The sequence below is a fragment of the Petaurus breviceps genome, unplaced genomic scaffold, assembly GCF_028583685.1.
Source record: "Petaurus breviceps papuanus isolate PSGF00001 unplaced genomic scaffold, PetGlider_PUasm1.0 79, whole genome shotgun sequence".
In the NCBI taxonomy this organism is placed as follows: domain Eukaryota; kingdom Metazoa; phylum Chordata; class Mammalia; order Diprotodontia; family Petauridae; genus Petaurus; species Petaurus breviceps.
Genome location: NW_027186523.1, coordinates 16,540,989 through 16,561,581, shown reverse-complemented (window position 1 = coordinate 16,561,581; position 20,593 = coordinate 16,540,989). Strand labels below are relative to the sequence as shown.

Sequence of the window (20,593 nt, the reverse complement as noted above, 5' to 3'; positions counted from 1 at the left end):
ACCCCTTTAAAGTTGTCTTTCCTTTAGAAAAGCAGATAAAAGAATCTGTGCTAGCCATCCCGAGTGTGCTAGAGTGGTGCTTGCTAATACAGCATCAAAGTCAGGGTCTATTGCACTGATGGTAAAGTATTTAACTTGAAGTCTACAAGCCAAAACCAAAATGGAGGGACAGTTGATGTAGGACTATTTCTGAGCAGATGACTGTGCACTCAATGCAGCATCTGAGGCTGATACAACAAAGTATGGATCTATTCTCTGCTGCTTGTACTAGTTTTAGCCTAATAATTAACACCAAGAAAACACAGGTTCCTTCCACCATACATATGTTGAACCGTCAGTTACAGCAAATGGAGAAATATTGAATCCTTGGATAAGTTCACTTACCTTGGCAGTGTACTTTCCAGGGACGTATACATGGATGATGAGGTTGACACGTGCATTGCCAGAGCCAGCTCAGTGTTTGGGAGGCCCTGAAGGAAAGTGTGGGAGAGAGGAGGTTATTAGACTGCCTACCAGACTGAAAGTCTATAGAACCATTGGGCTGACTTCATTGTTGTATTCCTGTGAAACCTGTGCAATATACCAGCACCATGCCAGGAATCTGAATCACTTCCATTTGAATTGTCTTAGGAAGATTATGATGATCACCTGGCAAGATAAGGTACTGGACACTGAGGTCCTTTCTCAAGCTAAACTGCCAAGCATTCAAATTCTGCTGCAGAGAGTGCAACTCTGATGGACTGACCACATTGTTCAAATGCCAAACTCATGTTTGCCTAAAATTCTATTTGATGGAGAGCTAACACAAGGCAAGCACTCACGTGGAGGTCAGAAGAAGTGATAAAAGAACACTCTCAAGGTCTCCCTGAAGAACTTTGGAATCAATTGTGAGACGTGGAAGACACTGGCACAGGACCACCTAGCGTGGCATGCTGCATCAAAGAAGATGCTGTGCTCTATGAGCCAAGCAGAATTGCTTTAGCTCGCAAGAAACCCGAGATACCCAAATTGGAGACATCTCCCTTCCAAATGTTCATATGGACTACAATGCCTGACCTGTGGTGGAACCTTTTATGCTCCTCTTGGTCTGATCAGCCCAGACACGCTGTACCTCAGCCCCAGCAGAGTGACATCATTTTGGTTCTCTTCTAGAACAAAGGACAGTAGCCAACCAATCAATAAGTGGAATTTTTGTATTATCTATACCTTTCAGTCAACTGTGTGACTAGAAATGTGGTCTATATAGAATACCATTTGCAGAAACTTGCTTTCTCTTTTCATATGCCCTCAACTGGGACACTTTATTGTGTATATTATTCCCATAAAGATTTTGTACAGATGAGAAAATAATTAGTCCACCCAATTGTTAGTGCCTTTCTCTCCATACTAGGGGAATTGTACCTTGTTCAGGTAAAGTTTGAGCTAGATAACTGAATTCCTCCTCAAACATGAAATCTAAGAGTTCTGAAGGAAGTGGGATTGAAGTTGCCAAAAGAGGACCCATTTCTCTCTTGTTTCTTTCCTCCAGACTATCCTTTTCCTGGTGTGCAGGACTGACTAATGTAATAGTAATAATAATAATCTCTGACATTTATATATTACTTTAAGGTTTGAAAGTGCTTTATAAGCATCTTATGGTGGTGTATATGTTTAATTACTTCCCAAGATTTTATTTCCAATTTGTAAAAAATAGTGGATTTGGAGTTAGAGGTCCCAGCTTTGTAATCTGACTTTTCCATTTGCCACTTTTGTGGCTATAAACAAGTGATTTAACTTCTCTGGGACTCAATTTCCTCATCTGTAAAAATAGGTTTTTGGACTAAGTGATCTCTAAGGCCCTTCCCAGCTCTAAAGTTTCTGCTCAAACAATTTTATCAACATAATGTGATCCTAATTTCTGCCGAGTTCATTATTTATCCCCCATTGTCAATTTGCAGCTTAACCACAGTACTGTGGTTCTGTAGGTTCTTTTGAGATTGTTTTCTAGCATGCCTTTAGAGCAGCACCAAGTAGTATGAAGTGGGGTCCCTTGTTCTGCTTATTTGGTAACTCAGGTGAAGAATCCTCTCTCAGCACAGATGAGGTAGTCCCTGCCTCTTCAAGTGTATTTGTTAAAATTAATTTTTTTAAAAAACCTACAACCAAATTCCATATAGTATTCTGCTTCCTAACACAAATAGTCAGAAAAATCAGCATTGAAAGCCCCTTACTCTGGAGTGAAGAGACCACTAGTCAAGGAGTATGACCAATCCACAGTGGCCATCCACATGTCAGATGTACTGGGTCAGCCATTCTGTATAAGAGACTTACTCAAAGATTGTAATAAGTGCACATCACTGTTGTAGCTTTTGCTCATCCACCATTAGTTTATTTTCATTTTTACGTATTTGTGGGAGATTATTCGAATGAATATAAACATCAAGAAAAAGTCATTATTCATATATAGATCAAAATTAAAATCTGTTGTTTCTCATTATTTAACACACTTTTTCTTAGCACATCAAATTATGTTAAAGATAGTAGGAGCTTTTGCTCTTTTATTTAGTGTTATGGTTGGCCTTATTCCAATTCTTCAGGTTATTTAGAGTTGTTTAAAATTAGCCTTTGTTTCTCTATAATGGTATTGAAATAGAAAGAGGGAGGTAACTTCAGTTAATGACCTATTGCTTTCTGAGGACAAATGCAAATTGTTCTACTATGATTTTTAATGACCTACGATTAACATAGTCAGAACACAGTGCATTAATGCAGTACTTCTTTTCACATCATTACTCCTAATGGAAGTTACAGGCATAATAACTTGACCTTTTGCTATAATTTCAAATGGTAAGAATATCTTTGCTTATTCAATACCTCTATTCACATAGCATATTGAGTCATTCAGATCAATATAATGAAAATCTTTTGGTCTTGTTCTTAGGGCTCATCTATATGAGTGTAATGGAAGGCGGGATGTATAGTCTTTAGTAGGTAGAGCTAGTTGAATGTCTTTTTGAAGTTAGAATGCAATTCACGAGTTAGAATGTCAATAATCAGCAGCACAGGCATTTTTGTGATGTGTGTAATGCTGTGCTTCCAAGGATCTCAGACAGAAAGCTTGGGAGTTAACTTTTTCCCTGGCACATTTCTACTGAAACTACATAGGACTTAACTGAGAAGAGAAAATAAAGACTAACTAGGCTTTCTAAAAGAGTGTCTTAATGGCTGTATTCAAGGTGTGATTAGAAATATCAGGTTTGAAGCAGGTCTTGGTGGCTGTGGTGGTGAATGTGATCTATAATCTTCATCCAGTTCTCATAAACTTCATCCTGAATACAGATAGCATCCAGAAGCTGTATATTTAGGGACATTAAGGGTGGGGAATGAGTTAATTTTGACTCCACTAATTTAAAAAGAAAAAAACAATATTGTGTGTTTGGAAGAGCAAGGAGGGATGTTGACCTGCATAAAAGAAAAAAGTATTTTCAAGCATATAAATTGTCCACAAATAAGCAATAAGCTAAATATCTGTTTTCACTATCAATTTAAGTCTGAAGAACTTCTTTTTGGCTATACTTTTATTGGTATATTGTTACTATGTAGACTTAATAGTAATAAACTTTATTTTTGGTACTCCGAGTGATCATGATCATTTTCCTTCTTGAAGTCTTGTATAGTTTTGACACATAGACCCTATCTGTCTCTTCTTTACTTTAGAAAGGTTTACAGTTTGGTGCATCTACTTCCTTATTACCCACTCCATAGTCCTTGCAGTCTAGTTTCCATGCTTACTACTCTAATGAAACAGAATTTTAATAAAAAATAGCATCAACAAAATTAAGCAACAGGTTGACCAAGTATGACATTGTATGAAATGTTCTACAGCCCCTCCCACCTCCACTCCTGGCACAAGTAAAATGTATAAGACTTAGTAACTAAGTGGATATGAGACAGGAAAGGAGCCATATAATGCTATGTTTTCAAACAACCAAGACAGTAGTACCATTGACAGAGGAGTAGATTTGATAGAAAAGATACTAAGTTATGTTTGGGATATGTTGATTTTAGAATGTGAAGGTAGAGATGTCTTCATAGGCAATTAAAGGTTTCAACCTCAAGCTGAGGTGAGAGTCTGGGTGCTGAAAAATAGAGATTTGGTTCTCATATATGGAGGGGTAACATTGAAGCTATAGGGCTGAGTAAAATTGCCAGAGAAAAGAATGTAAAGCAGGGATCCTTAACATTCTATTCTGTGATGGACCCCATTTGGCAGTCTGATGAAACCTATAGCCCCCTCTTAGAATAATGTTTTTAAATACATAAAATAACAGAAAGGAAACCAATTCTATTGGAATAAAATTATCAAAATAGTTTTTTTTTAAAAAAAAACAGCCAAATTTATAGGCCCCACGTTAAGAACCTGTATTATAAAGAAAGATGAAAAGAGGGCTAACAACAGAACCTTGAGAAACACCTACATTAAGTATTCAGGAAACTCAAGATGAAACATGCTCTCCACCCCTAGATAGAAAGCTGATGAACTCAGAGTGAAGCTTGAAGCATATTTTATTTTCTTTTTCCTTTTTCTTTTTTTCTTCCTTTTTTTCACAGAGCTAACATGGCAATTTCTTTTGCATGACTATCCATATTTGTAAAGGGTTTTATTTTTCTTGCCTTCAAAGTGGTTAGGGGAGGGAAAGGAGAGAGTAAGAGAATTTGGCAGTGGAAATAAAATTGATTTTAAAAAAAGAAGATAAGGAGGAAATGGGGGCAATTAGAAAGGTAGGAGAAGCTGGAGGATGTTGTGTTAAAGGAAGATAAAGCATCCTGAAGGAGGTAGTGATAGTGGTTAATGATAAAGAGAAATCTGGGAAGATAAGGGCCAAAAAAACAAAACAAACCATTGGATTTGGCAGTTAAGAGGTCCTATCCTATAGATAAGTGATCAAAGGATAGGAATAAACATTTCTCAAAAGAATTGTAAATTATTAATAACCATATGAAAGAACATTCACTTTTGGTGAGAGACAAATCCAAACAACCCTTAGGTTTTACCTCACTCCTAGCAAATTGGTAAAGATAACAAAAGATGGAAATGTCCATTTTGGAGGGGTTGTAGAAAGATAGTCACACTAGCTCAGTGTTGGTGGAGTTATGAATCAGTGTAATCATTCTAGAAAGTAGTTTAGAATTGTGCAGATCAACTGCCTAAAATGCTCGTGCCCTATGACCCAGAGATTCCACTGAGAAAAAGAAATGCTCCACATATATCAAAATATGATCACTTTTTCTGGTATAAAAGAACTAGAAACAAAGTAAATGCTCACCAATTGGAAAATCATTGAACAAATTATGGTATATGAATGTTATGGAATTACTTTGTTGTAACAAATGACTAACATGATAAGTACAGAGAAGCTTTGAAAGACTTAAGTGAGTAGTTGTAAAGTGAATTACACAGAGCCAAGAAAACAGCTTACACAAGGACTATAACAATGTAAATGGAAAGGACAACTATAAAACAATAAAAAAAATGAATGATGAAAAATTACAAAAAAAAAACCTTGCCTCCCAAAAAAAGATATGAGAAGATACCCACACACACACATACACATACACTTTATTCCAGAGGGTGTGTGTGTGTGTGTGTGTGTGTGTGTGTGTGTTTTGGGGGGGGAGAGTTCATGACTATGCAGTGTTGCATATAACATCATATTTTTTCCATGTATTAATATTACTAAATTATTTCCTTTCCTCTTTTTCCGTATTCCTTTTTAATTTTTTAAATTAAAAAAAAATTTTTTTTTGCTTTTTGGAAGGCAATTGTAGTTAAGTGACTTGTCCAAGGTCACACAGCTAGTTTTTTGTGTTACATGTCTGAGGCCGGATTTGAACTCAGGTCCTCCTGACTCCAGGGCTGGTGCTCTATTCACTGTGCCACTTAGCCGCCCCTCCCTATTCCTTTTTTTTTTTTATATGGGACAGTTTTCTGAGAGGTGGGGAAAGAACGGAATACAAGGAGAAATCTAAGTGATATAAAACAAAATATATCACTAAATCTGCTTTTAAAAAGATCATTGGTGGCCTCTGAGAGCAGTTTTGAAGAGTTGTGGAGTTAAAAGCTAGATAATGAGGGGTTAAAGAGGAGTACAGACAACTTTTCCAGGAAATTTGGCTGTGAAGGAAAAGATATAATTGATGACTGAATGGGCTAGAAAGATCAAGGAAAGGTATTTTGTTATTTTTTGGTTTAGGGCTGCAGAGACCTGAGCATATTTGTACTTACATGAGAAGGATCACATGGAGAGGGAGAGATTGAAAATGTATTAGAAAGAGAGGAAGATTGTGAATTAAGATCCTGGATGAGATGGGAGGCAATAGGATTATGGACACAAGTAAAATTTCACAACACCCTGCACAGAGTATGTGATGTTTGTGAGGAAATAAATAAGTACAAGAAGTAGAAAGATCACAAGCATGGCATGGAGGCATGATAAAGTATGATGGGAAATTTAGTTCATTTGGATTTCTGCTAGAGTTTTCTCAACTCTACACCAAAAGCAACTAGTAATTTATATTGACTTGTGTTCATGACAATTTCATTCTTCAAAAGGCAGTGTAACCAATGAAAGGAATTGTCATAAGGGAGCCACTTCCCAACAAGTCTGACCCTCTTTGATGTTATTCTACAGGTTTTCATTACACTGCTGTCTTCTGGTTCTCCTACCTTGTCTAATTACTTCTCTATCTCCTTTGCTCAACTTTCAAACCATGTTGTGCCTAGTAACCATGGTAGTTCCCCAAGGCTCTCTTCTGGCACTTGGTAATCTTATCAACTCCCATGGATTCAATTGTCATCTCTATGCAGATAAGCCACAGATCTGCTTATCTCCTGACTTCTAAGTCTCCAAGTGCTTGTTGGGCATCTCATACTAGCTGTGCAATAGACATTTTAAGTGTAGTTCAGTGAACTCCAGTGGCTCACTATTACCTCTAGGATCAAATATAAAATCCATTCTTTTACTTTTAAAGCTCTTCATAACAGGCTCCCTCTACTTTTCCAGTCTATTTACACCTGACTTCCCTCTATTTGCTCTATAATCCTTGCTGTTCCTCAAACAGGGCTCCATCTTCCAATGGAAGAATTTTCACTAGCTATCTGTCCTTCCTAGAATGCTCTCCTTCCTTATCTCTGCCTGTAGGCTTCCCTGTCTTCCTTCAAGTGCCAGCTGTAATTCTGTCTTCAACAGAAAGCCTTTCCTCATCCCTCTTAATTCTAGTGCCTTCCATAACTTGTTTGTACATAGTAGTTTACATGTTTTCTACCACATTAGACTATGAGCTCCTTGAGAGCAAGGATGATTTTTGCCTTCCTTTGTATCTTTGGTATTAGTACCTGGCACATAGTTGTTTTTCAGTCTTGTCTAACTCTTTGTGACCCCTTTGGGGTTTTCTTAGCAAAGATATTGGAGTGGTTTGCCATTTTCTTCTCCAGTTTGTTGACTGACTGACTTATTACTAGAGTGGAAGTTTTAGAAATCTTGGGGTAAAGCTCCAACTTAGAATTTACTAGAGAGGAGAGCTAAGGATTCTGACAATATATCTTAAATGTTAAGAGAACATATTTCAAGGTATCCAGAGGAAAAACAGATAGGATCTCTTGGATTAAAAGTCCATAGGAGAAATCAACTTAGAGAAGATAAAAAGGCTATCAGGAATGACATTTTTTGAGAAGCTAATTATGATGATTAGGTTAAATGAAGTTGTCAAAGAGATATTGTAGATGAACAAGGAAATTGGCAGCTGGTGTAAATTTTTTAAAGAAATGCACAGAAAATAGAAGCAACTATTGAGTCATAGATCAAGGTCTGGTAACAGTAAAAATACAAAAGTATAACATGGTCCTGTAAAACTAGTATCAGGATCACAGAAGTTCAGCATGACCTGAGGGAAGCAGAGATCACTAAAACTGGCAAAAGGTGTGTTGAGAGAAAGAACAAGATCAAAAATGGGATAGGACCATTGAGGATAGGTGAGACCGTGATAATGGACAATGGAGAAGACAGAACTACTGGACTGGTAAGTTTCCTTCTATTTTGTCTGCCCCCTAAAACAAAACAATATTTGGCCTTGGAAGCACGGGGGAATAATCGTTCGTAGGGAACTGATACCCAAGATAAGTTGAGAGATAAAGAGCATTTAGTTGCCCTTGATAAATTCAAGATGAACTTCTCTCCAAAAAGAACTGACTGATGTGATTTCTGAACCGTAACCATTGATCTTTAAAAGTGGTCACTTGTGTATGGAATGCATTCCATCTTCACTCTTGAAGAATCCATAGCTTCCTTCAGAGCACAGCTCAGATGCTTCTCATCACACAAGGCCTTTTCCAATTCCATTTCACCACCACCACCACCCCTTACATGTTAGCATTCTTTTGTTCTTGAAATGACTTTCTATTTTTGCATGTGGAGTGTCTTCCATGTAGAATATAAGCTCCTAGAGTGCACAGCCTGTTTAGTCTTTGTATTCCTGGTGCCTAGTGCAGTACCTTGCATAGGCTTATATTAGGCACTTAATAAATGATTGCTGGATTGAATTGTATTGTGGAGAATGGGAAAGGTACCATAGGATTGGTGGACAAGGTACTGGTTTTTAAAAAGAAAGAAAGGAGAAGAAAGAAGATTTTGTTGATCAGAGTTGCTAAGGCTTTTAGAGTTGATTGTCTTTACAATACTATTGTTATTATGCAAATTGTTCTCCTGGTTGGCATAACCATTCTTGATGAAGCCATGTTGGTTTTTTGTGAGCTTGATTTCTATTCCTGAAAAAAAATTATAAAATAGATTATTAAAGAGATTATCTTTGGACATCTAGAAAAGAAAGTAGTCATCACAGAGAACCAACACAGTGACCTACCATAATTGCAGAGGACTCACAATGAAACATGGTCCCTGTCTCCAGACAGAAGTGACAAACTCAGAGTGCAGAATTGAAGCACATATTATCTTCCTTTGTTTTTTTTTTCTTTTCTTTTGGACGTGGCTAATTCAAAAATTTGTTTTGCATGACTATACATATTTGTAATGGGCTTTGTTTTTCTTGCCTTCTCTGTGGGTAGCTGAGGGAAAAGAGAAGAATTTAGAACTAAAAATAAAACAAAATTGAGTAAAAAAAGAACACATGATGACTGGCAGACCTAATTTCTTTTTTGACAGAGTTACTAGATAGTCACATCAGGAGAATGCTGAAGATATAGTTTGGGCAAAGATTTTAATTAAGCATGTGGGGAAAGTATGTAATGCTAGTTACACTAATATAGTTAGGTAACTTCAGAATTGGTTGATTGTACGTACCCAAAAACTATGCATTAATGGTTCCATGGCAACTTGGAAGGAGAACTTTTAGAGTACCCCAGAGATCTGTGTATACCTCTGTAAAATTTAGTATTTTAGTCAGTAACCTGAATAAAGGTGTAGAGAACATTTATCAAAATGGCAGATTACAGAAAGATATACAGAAGAGGGATAGCTAACATGGTGAAGGAAAGAGTCAGAATCCAAAAGGATCTCATCTCAACCAGTACATATATTAAGTCAAATAAAGTAAGATGAAATTCAATAGGGATAAATGTAATATCTTATACTTGGATTCAAAAATCAACTATACAGCTATCAGGTGGAAGCATGTCAGATAACATTCTGAGAAAAGTGAGGGTTTCATAAGTTCCTTATGAGTTGACTGTGTGTAATCAAGGATAAGAAAGCTGGGAGTCAGGAAAACTTATGCAGTTTGTGGAAAAATAATTTTCGTCTCTCAAAAACTCTCTTCTTACAAGTCTTAGTTCAAATGCTACCTCTTCCATTAATTCTTCCATGATACCCCCAGTTAGTGATATTTATGTCTTCAAATTACCTTGGATTTTGTGTAAATAAATAACATGTTTCCCTCATTCCATCTAGTAGAACAGAAACTATTTTGTTTTTGAATCTTCAACTTTTATCACAGTGCCTTCTGCCAGTTGAAACTTAATAAACTTGTATTGATTGAGAATAACATCACAAACATAAAATTTTTGGGTTAATGCCTCTTGGTGTTATACTTTTTATACCTTATCTCATATACCCATGTCACTATTCTACTTGTTGAAAACTTGTAGAAGAATCCTCCTTATATAGAGAATAATGAATAAGGTCTGCAGGGACCATAATCACAAATAAGAAAGCTAACACAAGTAAGACAGTTAATACCGTTCCAGCATAAAATAAAGCGGATGAAAAATTGTGGCTCAATTGTATGAAGTTTTAATTTTATGTGTCAGGAATAAGGAAAGAAAAAGCGAAAATTAAAAAAATAATAGTATAGCTCAACATTGCAATATGGAGATACTGTATAATGAAATGATTGATAAAAAGCAAACCTTTAGCTATGTGAGGGGGAAAGTTTGGAGGGGAGTGTATAGAATTTCTGGATATATACATAAAGAGAATAGTTAGAAGCTACATATGAACCAGAAAGTGTCATGGGCATGCTGTAACAACAAGATCATGACATATAATCACTGGGACACTCAGCACACTTCGAAATGCTGTGTGAATTGTGATTTCTGCTGCTGCTACCAGGAAGCTCTTAGACTCATATCTGCTTTGATCACTGAAATTATATAAGACACCAGTGAGGGCAACAAGAAAAAAATAGTTCCTGCTACAAAACTGAATGTGTAGCCAAGGGAATATAGCTATTGATATTAAAAGGCAAAGCAATATTTTTTATAAACTAAAATTATCATCATTTCATAACCCAAGTGTAGTAGTTCAACAGGATGCTACTTTTTGACCCAGTGAACATTAACTTGAAAAGACCAAGCTAAGAACCCCTCAGAAGTAGAGTATAAGGCAAAAATGTCACCAACAGATCCTTTAGCTTTGGTAGTACTACTACAATCAGAGAATTGTCTTTCAAGGCTTTTATCTTATATGATTCACTGTAGTTTCTATCTTGCTTGATTGGACAGCTCTTTCCTAGAAGCTAGTGCAATAAGGTGCCAAAGGGTGACTCAAAAGTAGATCTGGAACTTTTATAAGTCTGGCATCAGTAGCAAGATTTTTAAAAGCTATACTGCATAACACAATTGCATTTTCATTTAATTTGAGTGATGATTGAGTTGGTATGATGTCACCATAAGAACAGTATCATGGAGATTTTTTTTGCATAATTTTATTGAGAATATCTTGCCAAGCTTCCATTTGTACTGGAATGACACTTAAATTCTTCCCCATACCATAGATGCTGAATTAATGAAATGACACTATCCTTCTGATAATTTTGCTAAACAGTCTGTCTTATCCTCTTTTGTTCATGGTACCATTTTCTGCATTGACTATAGAATAGGTATCTACCAGATACTTAGCACACTTACATAAGATAACTTTTTTTTGCCTTTTTTTTTTTTGGAGGGGGGAACATAGAGCAATTGGGGTAAAGGGACTTGCCCAAGGTCACACGGCTAGTAAGTGTTAAGTGTCTGAGGCCACATTTGAACTCAGGTCCTCCTGACTCCATGGCCAGTGCTCCACTCACTGCACCATCTAGCTGCCCCTATAAATAGAACTTTTCAATGTCAGTTACTTAATGCTTGCAACTAGTTCTACTGGAACAAAGGCAAGTTTGGCCAGAAGTTCATTCTTTTCCACCTTTGCCAAAGAGATGCTATAGATCTATATGGACAATGCCAACTGCAGCCCTAAGCAGAATTCCTATTATTAATACATTTTTAAAAATTTGTGGCCACATACCTTCATATATCTTCCTTACCATGAACTTTAACGTTCTTTTATATTTCCTTTCAGTCTTCACAGAAAAGTACTGCACTGCTAACCATGTGGATAAACTTCCTGGCCCAAGAGACTGGGTACAGATTCTACAGGATCAAATTAAACTGGCCAGAAGAAGGTTAAAAAGAGGCTCAGGTATGCACAGGCTTCAGGGAAGCAATTTCTTTTTTAAAACTTCATTTATTTTTAGTTGCAATATTCACTTTTATAAGATTTTGAGCTCTGAATTTCCTCCCTCCCCCTCTTTCTCCACCAAGAGGACATGAACTCTGATAAAAGTCATACATATATGATCATATTAAGCATATTTCCATGTTAGGCATGTTGTGAAAGAAGAATCATAACAAAAGGGAAACACCCTGAGAAAGAAAAAGCAAAAAATAGAAATAGTGTGCTTCAATCTACATTCAGACTCCAAAGTTCTTTCTCTAGATGTGGATGGCATTTTTCATCATGAGTCTTTTGGAATTATCTTAGATCATTGCTTTGCTCAGAAGAGCTAAGTCTAACAAAGTCAGTCATCGCACAGTGTGTTCTCCTGGCTCTGCTAACTTCACTCAGTATCAGTTCATGCAAGTCTTTCCAGGTTTTTCTGAAGTCTGCCTGCTTACCATTTCTTATGGGAACAATAGTATCCCATTGCATTCATATACCACAACTTGTTCAGCCATTCCCCAATTGATGGGCATTGCCTCAATTTCCAGTTCTTTGCCACCATAAAAAGAGCTGCTATAAATATTTTTGTACATGTGGGTCCTTTAGGGAAGCAATTTCTTGAATTTACTGCTGAAATTTGAGCCTTTGGATCAGTCAGTCAACAAACATTTATTAAGCACTATCTGCCATATATTGGACTGGATTCAAAGGCAAAAGTGAATCAACCCTTGCCTCAAGGACCCTACATTCTTTTGGGGGAGGTAACATATAGAAAACAGATCTAGAACAAAGTTATTTTTGAAAGGAAAACATTAAAAATTGAAGGAGGTTGGTTAGGAAAGACTTCACATGAAAGGTAGTGCTTGAGCTGAGTCTTAGAGAAAATTATTTCATGAAATTTTATTTTTAATTGCTTTTTAAACAAAAATTCAGTACTAAGACATGTTTTTTGGGGAGGGGGGTGATGAGAGTCTAGACATGATTTCATTAGTGTAGGAAATTCCTCTCTACCACTGCAAATCTGAAAATGCTGAGCAACTTTTAGGTTTAGAGTGTTGCCTGGGGCCCTGAGAGGTGGGTGATTTACTCAGGGCCACCTAGCCAGTTTGTGTCAAGGGTGGGTCCTGAACCTAGGTCTTCATGACTTCTCTGTCTACCAGGCAATACTTCCTTGTACTGTGATGATTAGATATAAAAGAAGAACAACCTAAAACCAGAAGTGAGGCAAATGGTGTGTGTAACACAGCTGAACAGTGATGACCCACGTCCCGTGGATTCCATAGAGGCAAATGCATAGGGACCTCTCCATTTGACAGAGGTTTGGACAAGTCAGTGGGATGAGGTCAGCCAGCACCAGGCTGGGCTTAAAACTGGCATAGAACCACACAGTGCTTGATTACGACACACTGCTCAGCCCTTCATCCTCGTCTCAGGCGTGAACTCTTACGGCCTGAGCTGAAGCCCAGACCTTGCCTCTTACTAGTGCTCCCTCACCTTTAACTTTGCTATGGATTTGACTGTGATAAAGTGCATTCTCTTTGAGGTCAGGAACTATTTCATTTCTGTCTTTGTATTTCCAGTGCCTAGCATAATATCTGATATAAAATGGGGTTTAATAAATGTTTGTTGAATGGTTTTTTAAAGTGTATTTGAGTGGCCTTTTAAAACAAATAAGCCTGTCAGCATAGTGTGCTCTTTAGGTGTAAAAGTCTGGTTTAAATGAATTTCTAATTCTTCATTGAGATAGTAAAAGTCATGTTAAACTATTTGCTTTTAATATAATGATCCGTGCTGTCTATCAGTGTTGTTTGTGCTTTAATGAGTTTTACTTATAAAAAAAATTAGCCTCTTTTAAAATTTTTATTTACTTCTCTTTGCCTCTTATTTTTTCTCCGGGTCTGCATAGACTTAGAAAAGATATATTTAGTCATTTAAAGTGAAAAAAAAAAACCCAAAGAAGTGATTTAACTCAAATGCCATAATTTTTTTTTCTGGTTCACATGCTGTCCCCAGAATTATTCTTGAAGGAATATTGAACATTTAGTAAGTATGCTTGGTAAAATTGTGACAGTGAAATATCTTATAAGATACAGTAACCAACAAGAAAATACAGGAAGAGGGAAAGGTGACTGACCTGTCTCTGTCCTGAGGACTTTTGTAAGAGGTTCATCAATACAAAAATTTCAGGAATGGCCATGCTGCAAACCTCAGAAGATTTTGCAATGTGAAATCTCCATTAAGGTTTTATTCCACTATAGCAGATGTTTTAAAAATAAGCATTAGGTAATTAGTATACTTTTAAATTTTGGGGAAATCTTTATTTCCCTTTCTCTGCCCCAGACCTCAGAAATGATCTAGCCCAGCTCATACCTTATAAGAATCTCCTTAATGACATACTTAATGCATGGTCATCCAGATTTTGCTTGAACACTTGTAAGGGAAAACCTACTGTGTACTGAGTCAACCCATTTCACTTTTGGCTAGTTGTAATTGTTTACAAGTTTTTCCATCTAGCAAAATGACATTTTTCCTTGCAACTTTTAGCCATTGCTCCTGAGACCAAGCAGAAGTCTAATCCCTCTGGGGCAAAGGAAAGTAAATTTAATTGGTTCGGCACTGTCATTTTGGTAGGTATTTTGTCCCCTCAGCTCTTAGGCCCTAAAGCAGATTTCTAGTAATAAATCAGTGTAACTTGCTGGGTTCAGTAGAAAAAATGCTGTATCTCAGGGATACCAGGTAGTAATCAGAACTAAGCTGGTACTACCACTGACTAAATTCTTCCCAGAAATCCCTGTTCGTATAGCAAACTACTAGAAAACTAGCATTTTCTTCATTTTTTTATAATTGTAAGAGAACCTAGAGAAAGAAAAAAAAAACCTATTTTCCTTAGTGAGAGGCAATTACATTTTACTTGGGGAAAAGGGAGTTTCAAATATGTAAGTAAAGTACATTACAAAAAGTAAACTCAAATTTTACATAATTACCATAAAGGATACCTGGGTTCATTCACAAAAGTAGAAAAAAGTAAAGTTTAACAAAAGAAACAGCCATTGTAAACCAAAAATAAACCATCCATCAGGCTTTCTGGTTCTAGTTATATAAAAGCAAAACAAAACAAAAAACCCAAAAACTGTATGACCTAAGATGGCCAATTAACATATGTGCTCCTTTTTATTCCTTTATGATACAGTATAAGTTTAATATCTGCCCCAACTTGCCTCCTTCACAGGAGCAGAATAAGGTAAATGAAAAAATATGTGATCCACTGGAGCTCTTCAGGAGATAAGTGCTATATCAATCCAGAATGCTGCTATTGCTAATTTAACTTAAATGCTGCAGAGACCACCCAGAGAGGAAAAAGAGAGTATGTTGTATTAAAGAACACCTGCCTCTAGCTGTGGAAAGCTGTTAGCAGTCTCTAAAGTGCTTGAAGAATATTAGTTTCAAGGCAAATCTTTGATGGTAGAGGTCATAAAGTAAGGAGATATTTCAGAGTAGAATCTTCTTTAGAGACAGGAGCAGCCTTGCTGTCCATGGGAACTATGGTTGAAATAATAAACTTTGTTTTAAATATTTAGCACACTTTTGAGATCTCTTAGATTATTTGGCATCCTTTCTTGTAACTTCTATAGAGCCACAGTTCTCCATTAAATCCCTCCTTTTTTAGATCTGTAGTATTATATAGTTCCTATGTTTTAATTTCTGTACACTCTCCCCAGAAAAGGTCAGTATCTGCATTCCCATGATCTTAAGCAAAAGGGAAAAAAAAAACTGGGGGGAGAAGAATTAGCTAGGGAGCACTTTTGTTAGCATCTCAGCAATCTTATTAATAGAAGTATGTTCTAGCCACCACAATCAATTAGTCTTTCTTCCATTATATATCCCCGTCCCTAAGGAATGGGCCCCAAATTGAAAAACTACTCTCTGCTTTGCCCACTGCAGTCTGCCCCCTGCACAGAGAATCACACCCGCCATGTGTTCAGGACACCAAGTTCTGACTCCACCATCAGCTAATTTGTAATCAGGGAGCTTTAAACCTTTGACCCCTGGTATTACCTATGTTTTTGATCGCCATCTACCCACTCAGCTATACTGAGAGGGGGAGTGTTCTGTTTGTACGTCCACCATTTAAAAAAGGAAAGGAGAGGGGAAGAGAACAAACTAAAAAGTACATGAAGATAGAGGCCAGGTGTAACAGTGTTGGTGCTTGATCCATTCGTGTCAGAGACATGGCACTTTTGAAACTGGGCAGCAGAACAGGGTGCCATGTGCTGAGCTGAACAGCACCATCAGAAGAACTTCTCAAAACTGCTTATTAAAACAGTGACGTGGCAGGTTTGAGGTTTTTGTCCCCATCTTTCTTGTCCCTCCTTTTCAAAAAGAGCCAGTGTGATATCTCTTGAAATGGGAACATTGCCCCTGTAAATGCCATTTTATTTCCTTTGAATTTGACAGGAATATTTTCAGAAAGTCCCGACAGATACCTGGAGGATTAGGCCCTAAGTATTGTTTTCCTTCTACTTTCCCTCATGAGTATTTTCAATTTGAATGATAATATAATCACTATATCATCCATTCTCCACAACTTCAACCTCATTTATCATGTTTGGCTCAGTTCCTGGAATTAGATACAGACTCTGACTGGGCAAGCTAATCAACAGACTGCTTAAGAAAGCCCACACTGCTTCTAGAAGGGGGAAAAACCTTCCCCTGCACAGACTTTGAAAGGTTGTTATCCTAATCCAAATAGAAATTCATTTGGGGCTCTCATCATATGTAATATATTTTTTCTATAACTGGAATAATTCCTTTCCTGGTGTGGATTTTTTTATATCATTTTCATTAGATTATTACCTCAGATCTGAGACCACAATTTTTTTATTTGTGTTAGATCTGAGAGTAAAGCTGTCACTGCTATTAAATTTTTATTGGCCTTGTTCAATCTTTTCCAAATTTCACAACTTGACTGTCACCAGGGAAGAAAGACTATGAGATTGTTGTTACAAACAGATGTTATAATTAAATTTAAATAACACAATCATGTTCTTCAGCCATGACACTTGGTCCCAATTCATGCAACCAGCATATCTTAATTTTCTTTTATTTTTTTTCATCTGTTATATGCCCTCCATTCTTTAGAGTACACTTACTAAAACACATAATTGCATAGGGTTATTGTTGAAAGGATTGGTGATTCTGAATTACAAAGGGAAAAGATCACTAAAAACTGATTTTTGCAATTCTGTGCCTAACTGGAAAGGCTCCATATATGTAAATTCCAGGAAGTAAATAACTATTTCTAAGGTTTATTGTATTTTAGTTGACATATAAAATCACAGATGTGATAAATGTTTGGGCTCTTACTGCTGCCTCACAAAAATATTTTAAGGTTCTGGTCTACAGAGAAAAATTAGCTCTGCATTCAGTCCACTTACTTTAATGTTTGCTCCTTCTCCCTTGGTTTTCAGTCACTCATCTGCCAATGTTTCTTAAGTACCCTACATTATTATCTTTATTTCTTTCCTTCTTGTTGTTTCTTATTTCACTCTTTGGGATAATTTCAGCCCTTAGTAATAACTAACATTTATATAGAGCTGACTGTATTGCCAGGTACTGTGCAGTTATTATCCCTCATAACATCCCTGGGAGGTAGATGTTAGTATTATTGTCCCCATTTTATGGATGAGAAAACTGTAAGGCAAACAAAGGATGGGAGACTCGCCCAAGCTCACACAGCTACTAAGTATCTGAAGCTGGATTTAAACTCAGGCCTGCCTGATGACAGACAGGGCTCTGTCCACTGTGCCTCCTAGCTGCTGTTATATGGTAATGTGCAATGAGGGGCCAAATGTCCACGAAAGTCAAAGCTATGTCAAGTGGTGGATAAAGTATTAGACAGTAAACTAGAGAAAACCCATTATCCTTTTTTTAGCCAATTTCTTAAATCAAGATTGTGTAAAGACAGTAAGGGCATAATATTTACTTGGTTTCACATCAACCCACTTATTCCTTGGAGGCTGTATGGTGTAGTAGATAAGAGTGCTGGACTTAGGAAAACCAGAGGTCAAACCCTGCCTCAGACACTTATTAGTTGTATGACCTTGGGCAAGTCACTTAAGGAATCAGTGTCTTAGTCTCCTCATTTGTAAAATCAGGGGGTTGGACTCTAAGTATAAGTTTCTTCTATCTCCAAATTCATGATCCTATGATTTGTTATAGACACCATTTGACTGATCTCCTGGGGTGGTTTTCCTAAATGCACATGCATTAAGCAGTGAAACCATTGTAAATCAGAAGGAAAGAGGCTTCAGTAGGAGATTTTAGGCAGGAGTTACTTGAATTAGCGCATGGGAGACATTTCAGAAATGATCAAAATGGCCAGTGTGCAATTTTTTTTTAACTATTCAAAGCAGAATAGGAAAAAGGTTCAGTCCAATACATTAACAGAATTTTCTTTTGTGTACCTTGGTGGATACTTCTCTAGAACTATAGGCTTCCTGAAAACTCCAAGCAAGATGAGATACTTTTAAATCAGGGATGGGCAATAGTTTATATTTTTAGATTCCGGATGGAAAGTATCTTTTGAAGATTAGTTAAATATTTATAATTTCTTTATAATTCAGTCAGACATGTATTAAACATCTACTATATGTGAAAGGTACCACTAAATGTTGAATGTACAAAGTACTTACAATCTAGTAGAGAGAGATGTTGGATGTATATAGATAACTATGATAGAAATTTGAAACGTTTTGTTGAATAGGAGAGGGTAAACTGACATAAGAAATTCAATGAAGGAATAATAACTTTCTGGAGTGATTAAGAAACTAATACCCTATGCATTGGGATTTAAATTAGAAGATCTCAGTCAGTAGATTGGGGGAGGCTGCCTAGCATAATTTTGGTTTTCATGGGAATTTATGTGCATTAGCAGAGTTGGCATAAGTCTATGCTAAGGCAGAAGGCTAAAGACTAAAAAGGTAAGTTAGAACCAGAAAGTGGAGGACGTTGAATTCCAGGGTAAGGATATAGAAATGGACTGGATGTTGTTATCAGGTAGACTACACTGAAAGTTAAAATTTTCAGTTCTTCCTCTTATAAGGTAAAGCTTTATTTGCCAGGATTTTTTCTTGGGGATGGCAAGTGAAATTCAGCCCTCTCACCTGTCCACTGACACACTTTAACTATCCTGATTTTTTTAAAGTCCGTGTAAGCCATCCATGACATATCTCTCCTAGGCCACCAAAGGTCTTTTCAAGTTTTATTGCAATTTGAGTCTGCTACCCACATGGGATAATATGAACTAGTTTGAACACTTTTGAGTGCTAGATTCTTTCCTATCAAACATCCAAATAAAGTAACTAACTTTGTAGAGAGAGAAAAAGAGAAAGGGTGTGTGCATGTGTTTAATGTGCTTATATATGTGTATATATATTCACATATATATGCACTTATACATACATAAACATATATGTGACATCTAACATACACACACTATGTATGCGTGCATGTATGTAGGTATATAAATGTTTAGTTTTCATCTCAGAATTTTAGTGTGGAGGTCACTTTCAAGGACCAAATAATAATTGACATTCTTGTAGTGCTTTAAAATTTGTAGAAGACTTTAAATGTTTCATCTCATTTGAACCTTATGACAACACTGTGAGGCAGATATACCAGGTACCCCATTTTATTTTATTTTATTTTATTTTAAAGCAATTGGGGTTAAGTAACTTGCTCAAGGTTACACAGCCAGTTATTTTGTGTGGGTGTTAAGTATCTGAGGTCGGAACCGATCCCAGGTCTCCCAACTCTGGGGCCGGTGCTCTTACTCACTGCGCCACCTGACCGCCCCCAGGTAACCCATTTTACAGATGAGAAAAGAGAGGATCAAAGAGTGTACAAGACTTATGTTAATATAGCTAATAAGTGTGTCAAATGGAGAATATGAATCTGAGTCTTCTTGACTTCATGACATTATTCCTAGCAGCCTCTCTGCCAAAACATAATGGTGGACTGACTTCATACCTTGAAATTTATGATGCTTTGAGTAGTGAAGATGTTTGTGTTGATATGAGCAGGTTTGCTCCTTTGTTTTTAATCGGGCTATCTGTTCCTGTTTACACTGTTGTTTAAAATATATGTATTTATGTGTGTGTGTGTGTGTATACATAGTAACTTTTATGTTGAGCAGGTTCTTAAAAGTTGTCCAGCATTTATTTACTAAATTAAAATCTGCTTTGTATTATTGTCAGAAAATTACTTTGTTTCAATACTAACATAACACATTGTATTGGAGCAAACCCAACTAAAGGAAGAAGGTGAAAACTATTATGTGTATTGCAGCTTTCTAATTGCATTACTGTATTCAGTAAAATGAATGTGTTCTCTGAAACTAATGAGATTTGTGTTTTATGTTTGTAACCAGCAGAGGTAGCTGACTGTGATGAAAAACTGGACAGCATTTCTGTACCACCAACAGGTAAAATACATTTACATTTTGATCACCTGCTGGAAAATATAGTGCAAAAATATTTGAATGGAAAATGTTTTTAATATTAGCGATGTAGATGCTCAAGCATACTGATTTTATAAAAGCCCCCTTGTTATCAGAGGTTCTAAAT

General features: G+C 36.6%; 2 protein-coding genes across 5 annotated transcripts in view; one reads left to right on the top strand and one right to left on the bottom strand.

Annotated features, from left to right (window-relative positions):
- Positions 1–20,593, bottom strand: part of PRPF18 (pre-mRNA processing factor 18) — a 533,171-nt gene that overhangs the window by 254,710 nt on the left and 257,868 nt on the right. The gene's annotated exons all lie outside the window — the stretch shown is intronic.
- The window catches only part of LOC138175848 (BEN domain-containing protein 7-like), a 136,594-nt gene that overhangs the window by 106,596 nt on the left and 9,405 nt on the right, over positions 1–20,593 (top strand). For 3 of the 4 annotated variants that reach the window (XM_069106423.1, XM_069106426.1, XM_069106427.1), the window contains 2 exons: positions 11,829–11,948; positions 20,398–20,451. In XM_069106423.1, coding sequence (XP_068962524.1) covers positions 11,829–11,948; positions 20,398–20,451 — 174 coding nt within the window. The remainder of the gene's footprint in view (positions 1–11,828; positions 11,949–20,397; positions 20,452–20,593) is intronic. The other variant, XM_069106425.1, reaches the window with a different exon arrangement.